At 44.9% G+C, this 7,267-nt stretch overlaps 1 protein-coding gene across 1 annotated transcript; it reads right to left on the bottom strand.

The window, feature by feature from the left end:
• Positions 1 to 2,262: 2,262 nt before the first annotated feature.
• Positions 2,263 to 7,030, bottom strand: slc25a47a (solute carrier family 25 member 47a; the record flags this gene model as incomplete). Its single annotated transcript, XM_080524463.1, has 6 exons — positions 2,263 to 2,573; positions 2,977 to 3,241; positions 4,667 to 4,846; positions 6,031 to 6,102; positions 6,216 to 6,259; positions 6,994 to 7,030. 6 exons carry the CDS (start codon positions 7,028 to 7,030, stop codon positions 2,263 to 2,265), a joined length of 909 nt encoding a protein of 302 aa, XP_080380589.1.
• Positions 7,031 to 7,267: the final 237 nt, after the last annotated feature.

Raw genomic sequence — 7,267 nt, forward strand, 5'->3', positions numbered from 1 at the left:
TCTCACATTTTCCTCAAGCACCCTCTGATACAATAAATAATTCATAGTAGATTACAGTATATGATGGTGAGCTGGCCAAGCCCTGCTGCAGCAAAGCAGTCTCAAACCATGACATTTCCACCCCCATGCTTCACAGGTTGTGGCAACCCTGCCTATCGCTCGGGGGATCGGTACCTGCAGCACCACGGACAGCACCACCCAGACAGTGCATGCTGCCTTGCTACACAGCTGCCCTGCATCTCACAATCTGCAAGGAGTGAGCCAGAGCCTAATCAGAACCGGGGTGCACCGTGGCGTAGGGTGAGAGCCGTGCAGCGGCAACTTTTTCCAGAGTGTCTTTATTCATGTGTTTTATGCTATCTCCATAGCACCAGTCGGGCGCAGCCTAGTGGAGAGGCCCTGACAGCCAGAGACTAGAGTGGCGGGACACCAAACGACTGCCCCCACGAAGCCACCTCTGGCCCACCTCATACCCACAGCTACCCCAGAGAGTGAGGGAACCCGTACCCGGACGGAGGGTGAGAGCCGTGCGGCGGCCACTTATTCAAGAGGGTTCTTAGTAATGTGTTTTATGCTATCTCCATAGCACCAGTCGGGCGCAGCCTAGTGGATAGGCCCCGACAGCCGGAGACGACGCCTGCAGAGCCCCCCCGGCTATCCTTCTACCCCATCTATCTTCGACCTGAGAAGAACCGTAGTTGATTACAGGCCCCTGATCCTTACAGTTTGAAGGAGCAGAATCTAAGTTGACTTTGACCCCCTGTGTTAATTATTCCTTATTAAATGTGCCCTAGGGCTAAAGCCTAAACGGGTGTCTGTGTCGTTCTCTAGCTTGGGTGTGTGCAAAATCCCCCGGACGAAGTTAGTGGTTGCCACAAGGTATGAGGTTCTTGTGCTCAAATGCTGTCTTTGGTTTGCGCCAAACATGTCTTCTGTTACTGTGCCCAAATAATTAAACTTTGGATTCATCTGTCAAACGCATTGTTCCAGAAGTCCTGGTGTTTGTCTAGGTGTTCACTGGAAAACTTTTGTCTTGCCCTGGTGGCCTTTTTGACAGCAAGGGTTTCCTCCTTGCACACCTCCCATGAAAATCAAATGTGTGCAGTCTCTTTCTGATGGTTGATGCATGTACTTTGACATCAACTGTGGCAAGAGCTACCTGTAGGTCCTGTGATGACATTTTAGGATTGTTGGAGACTTTTGCTGTTGGGCTGAACTTGCAAGGACTGTCTGACCAGGCCATGTTGGCAGTTGTTTTAAATGTTCTCCACTTTATTATTTTCTGGACAGTGGAATGGCTGATTTCTAATTGTTTGGAGATGTTTTTAAATCCATTCCGAGATTCATACACATCTAAAACCTTCTTTCTGAAGGCCTCAACTCTTGACATGGTGATGCACTGACTTCAACAAACAAGAGCAAACCAAACTAAGGGTGTGTTCTCACTAGAACATTTGCTTCACTTGGAATCAGATTTGTTTGCTCTGCGTCGTTTGGAGCGGTGAGAACGCGCATTCGAAGTTGTTCCCGGAGCAAAGAACCAACGGATGCTCCGCTTGAAAAGGGTGGTTTCGCTCCGGTTACAAACGTCGCTTTTGGTGAGAACGCTGCTCGAGGCAGTCCATAGGAAAACAACAGCGCATGCGGGATCTGGATAAGAGCGGGACGAACGGGCAATTTTCTATTTTTCTGACCAATCAACTACCACGTCTGTTGCTTCGATTGCGTATGTTACTTCGTTTACATGAAGGGCTGTGAGAACGCAAATCAGAGAAATAATTTATGCAACAATGTTGCGAACTCATCCACTTGCTCCGGGTCTCAATTCTGACTTTCATGTGAGGACATGACCTAACTGTCTGAGGTTTAAGTAAGAGACTCCTTCAAAATCGTCACTAACAATGTTCTAATCATTTGCACCTGATGTGGTGCACTTGATTCTAATTTTAGGCATTTAAATGTGTGGGGTGTCCTAACTTTTCCTAATTTTTGTTTTGTTTTATTTGTTTAGTCAAATTACCTCCATCTCAATTTTGTTAAAATGAAGATCAAATGTCCATAACGTTTAAATAAATTAAGATTTTCATGGGGTATCCTATCTTTTTCAGATGACTAGTAAAGGAGAGAACAAATGAGAGAGAGAGAGAGAGAAAAAAAGTCCCACAGGGACCATATATACTGAAAAACGCTTGCACTCACTGCAATGTCACTTTGGATAAAAGCGTCAGCTAAATCACATATTATATAGTTACGGAATACTTCTCAAACTCCGGGATGGGAGGGGTCTATGCTGTCAGGACTAGCTCTGAGAACGCTGATGAGGAGCTCGTAAATGGCGAACACCACCATGTTGACAGGGAAAGCCCGCAGCCAGTTGATGGCCAGGCTCCTGACGAACACCCCGCCACCCTCCACACGGATAGTCTCAGTGATGCAGTGGACGAAGCCCTTGTATCTCTTTATCTCCCTGGCTCCATCCATCTGCAGACGGGCCTTGATCACATCCATGGGTGTGGCCACAGTCCAGCCAGTCATACCAGCCACTCCCCCCGCCAGCAACACTCCGGTCCACTCTGATAATCAAGAGAGTCAGGGGCGGTTAATGTTGATTTACTTACTTACTTAACTCATTTTACTTTATTCTATTCTATTATTGTTGAATTTTGAATCATACTGCAATGCCAATGTTGAAGCTAAGCCTAAAAATTGTAATCTTGTGTACCTGTACATTGGATGTAATAGAAATGATTCTGATTTGTTGGATACACTGCCGATATTTTGGACAAGGATTGATCAAAGCAGCCAATTAAGATGTGGCACAAGCAAAGCCATCATGAAAATGTATAGCTACAGTGGTAACATAACAAAATATTATGTATAAAATAAACAGAGATAGATTCCTCCTAGCCCCAACTTTCTGAAACACTGTGTCCTCTTGAATGAGCCTCAGACTCTGACTGATCAAACCTCACTTACCTGGAGCCTTCTTCCCTGGAGCGGTCAGCAATTCACAGAGTGTGGTGTAAGTCAGGAAGTATGTGGCGAAGGATGGTCCGTCCCTCAGGATGAGGGGGAGAGCCCCCCTATAGAGGCCCAGCACCCCCTCCTCTTTGACGATGCTCAGTAGACAGTGGACGGGCCCACTGTACTTGGGTTTGGGCAGCTTGGCACCACCTCGACTGGACTCTGTCTGGCACTGCAGCCTAACTTTCACAATGTCACCGGGTGACATCACTGTCACCTGTGAGGGGATAAATTAAGTCATGCAACTGTCAGCACACACACATGGTTATGACTCATCAGCTGTACCCTCTAAAATGGAGGGGGGGTAACATGTTGGATCCCACTTTGGATTGAGTAGAATGCATGTACATGATTGTTATATAATATAGGCAGTTAACATGGTAATTACAATGTAACTTCCAATGTATCTACTATAGCCTCTTTTACACAGTTCCCTGTAATTTCCAACCTGGAATCCCAACCTGTGTCGACTGGGCATTTTCGCTGTTCACGAGCCAAATGCCGGTAGATTCCTGTGTTGCGCCCTTTCACACATTTCGTAATTCTCTGGTTGCGCGATCTATTTGAATCATTGCATGCATTCAACTGGATGCAGAACTGGGGCGGGACGGGCGCGTGGGACTGCCATGTACTGCCATGTATCTGCCATGTCATACCTGTTTTATATTGAAAAATATGATGATAAATACATGTGGGACGGAGGTATGATATGGCAGATGTGTGGTGTGTGGCGGTCTCGCATGCCTGTCTCGTTCCAGCGAGTCAACTCGTATTACGAGTGCTTACCATCACCAAGTGCGCTCGCCAACTAAAGCACTTGATTACCGTTGATATAAACATACTATACTAGTCCATAAGCACAGTATGGGAGAACTTGGTGATAAGTTTAATACGAGTTGACTCAATTAGACATATGCGCTCTGCGCTGCAGGCTATACGCGATGCAAGACAGCTGAGAGGAGACGGTGTGTGTGTGCACTGCGTTTATATCACAAAATGTACATTTGATAAGTAAAGGTAAGCTAGCAAAGTAAGTAATCTAGCTAACTATGATTGGAAACGAAGTACTACCCAGTTAGAATTATAGAAGATCTAGTTGTGTTTTCCTGCTGGTCTCGCTGCCTGGGTTTGAACAGACTTTGGGATCAACTACAACGTCTCCATAGTCTACATTAGAACTTTGCATCCTTTGAAAACAATGGTGGGATGTAAGGATCTTGTAACTTTGCAAACAATAGCAGCATTTAAATAGTTTAGTTTATGTTCAACTGGAAAAGGTAGTGAGTGCTGGGGCAGTTCTTATGCGCTCTGCCCTGCTGGTTGCGTGATGCAGGACAGCTGTGAAAGGAGACTGACCAGGCAATCTTCAGGCTTACATTCAGACATACAGCAACCCTGTAAATTGCATGGAATTATACATGGTCTCGACCAGGGTAATTGCCTGAGCGGATTTCCCTGGTCAGTCCCATTCAGACTTACCCTGGAAATTGCATGGAATCTACTGGGAAGGCTTGTATGTGTGAAAGGGGCTTATGTCAACATACAATAGTAGTGAACCTAACATAGTGGGACCGATATGTCACCGATATGTCCTCCCTTGAACATCAACGCCACATGTGTCCAATCAGAAACTGAGCGATACCTGAGCCACACCCCCAGCCAGTCCTGAAAGGAAGATGTCCAGTTTGGTGTTTGGAGCTCCAACACCCCCTCGTAGCTGGCTCAGGCACGTCCGGCAGTTCATGTAGGTGCCAAACACAACAGAGGAAGTAATGGAAACCGTGGTAAGGGGCAGAGACATCCCCTTGAAGAAGCCATGTACCTGGAGGAACCAGAGAGAGAGAGCTGTTGGGGGTGTTGATAGACAACTCAACTCAGGTGCCGTCTGGTTTTGTCAGGTGTGCTGACATAACGTTGCTGACATAATAAAATGGATTAAAAATAAAATTAAAAAACGCTAATTACGCAATTTATCATGAAAATGCAGATCATTAGTCGCCTCATACATCACAACATTTGTCTCACATGCCCCTTTCCCCATGTCAAATACGTCAATGCCGGGGACAATTGTCAAACCAAGTGATGGTTCTGAGCAAACTTAAAGTGGCCTGGGGTGCCATGGTCCAGTGGTCTAGCACCGCGGTCTACAGTGCACGTATGCCCATGTTGGCATGGGTTTGAATCCGGCTCATGCCCTGCTGACATGCCCTCTCTCCCTTCTTCTCCTTACTTTCCTGTCTGTCTTCACTATATCTGTCCAATAAAATGAAAAATATGATGCCCCACTCAGAAAAAAAACAACTAGGAAATAAATTCATTAATTAAGACACCTGACAACAAATCATCTGTCACTAGCCAGCAAGGGTGGTGGTGGAGTATTTTATTAGTTTGAAAAGTCAACACAACCGACAAGAGCAAGTGCTGATGAAGTGTGCAAAAGTATCAGAGAAAGCACTGGAGGCTGGCTATCTAGTCGTCGAGATAGTAGCTAAGGCTAAGAAGCCACACACGATAGCAGAGACGGTCATATTGCCAGCATGCAAAGCAATTGTCAACAAAATGCTAGGTCCACAAGCTACAAAAAAAAATGGCAACAGTTCCGCTGTCGGACTGTACAATTGGCTATGGAGCAGAAACTCCATGTCTGCGGGTCATCCATCCCTGTCTGAATAGGGCGGTTGTGTGCATCTTCCAAGGCACAACAGGTTGCCCATTGATAGTAGTCACATTTAACCCCCCTCTCTCTCTCAATAACTACATATGTGTAGTGTGTGTGTGTGTGTGTGTGTGTGTGTGTGTGTGTGTGTGTGTGTGTGTGTGTGTGTGTGTGTGTGTGTGTGTGTGTGTGTGTGTGTGTGTGTGTGTGCGCGCGCTTGCTGTCAGAGGGATGCAGAGTGTACATACATTTTAGACTGGGTTGAATTAAGATTGTCCATACTTTTAAAGGGTGCCATGACAAAAGGTTGAGAAATGCTGGACTAGACTGATGACTTGATTGTTACGTACCCCTTCTTTGGTAACTGTCAGTACGATGCACTGCCATATTCCAGTAAATTGTCTTTGAGTTTGTATCCTGACCTAAGAAAAAAAAAGTATGCCACAAAAGTGTTAACATAAAGGTTAGGGTCTACTCTATCCCTCAAATATAATTCATTTCAATAAAAATATATAAATAAATTAAAAAAGCCTACCTTTACTGTGTCAAAGGGGTACCCTACAGCAACCCCACATGCCCCTGTGAGTAGACAGATACATGGAAATCAAGACCTTTGAAGAGGTCATCTTCTAGGTCAATCAAGACCTACCCTAATGAAAACCACTTTTTTGGCATCAAGTGAACCTTCCAGAATGTAGGTACTTTCCTACAAAATACATGGTAACATTAACAGCATTTGGTATTCAATAAAGTTATACTAATATTGCACATAAAGGGTATACGTTATGTTTAATTCTATGCAGCAAAATAGTAGTATAATTTCTGGGAAAATAACTGCTGAAGAAGCATTTATTACTTACGCTATTACTACCGCTACAAAGGCATTACAACCAAATTGTAGTCATGTTGATTGTCATTTGGGATACTGTCATACATACATGTAGGTGGGCGTCTGTCAAAACCCTACACAGTAGCCTACACAGAGGCGGCCAGGACAGATTGGTCATAGACAGGTCTGCACTGTCAAAAAGGACTTAGGGCTTTGAGGCCTTATCTTGACAAATCCTTAAGTTGCAAGTCAAAACAAACAAAAAGTAGCAACCCCCAAACCTGGACAAAGATTTGAAGGATCACTTCGTCCGGATAGGGCTAAATGGCTTAAGCTACCTACACAACATGTCTAACTTTACTCTCACGTACGTTCTTGAGATTTAACAATACCTATACAGTACAACTATAGAGGACACTGGAAGCCTTCCTATAAGATACAGTTGTATTATTTTGTTTACCGATATATGGCTGCAATGACCTACCTCCAATGGAACCAGCCGCGAAATCGGCAATATACATCCTTGCCCAGAAAATAAGTGGGTTGATATTTCTAATATCAAAATAAATCCATTATGCTCATGTCACCGCGGAAATTGTACCGTCGTATCTGTCAGTAAATGCTTGGAGGAGCTACTAGCGGCACAATCTGTCTGCTCTGTGTCCTTCATACCAAATAACACGTGCTGCTGCATGAGGAGCTTCTTCCAAAAGTGGGGCCGAAGGAAGCCGAAGAAATCCGATCTTGCTGTTGGTAAG

This window comes from Nansenia antarctica, assembly GCF_963989245.1.
Source record: "Nansenia antarctica genome assembly, chromosome: 1".
In the NCBI taxonomy this organism is placed as follows: Eukaryota; Metazoa; Chordata; class Actinopteri; order Argentiniformes; family Microstomatidae; genus Nansenia; species Nansenia antarctica.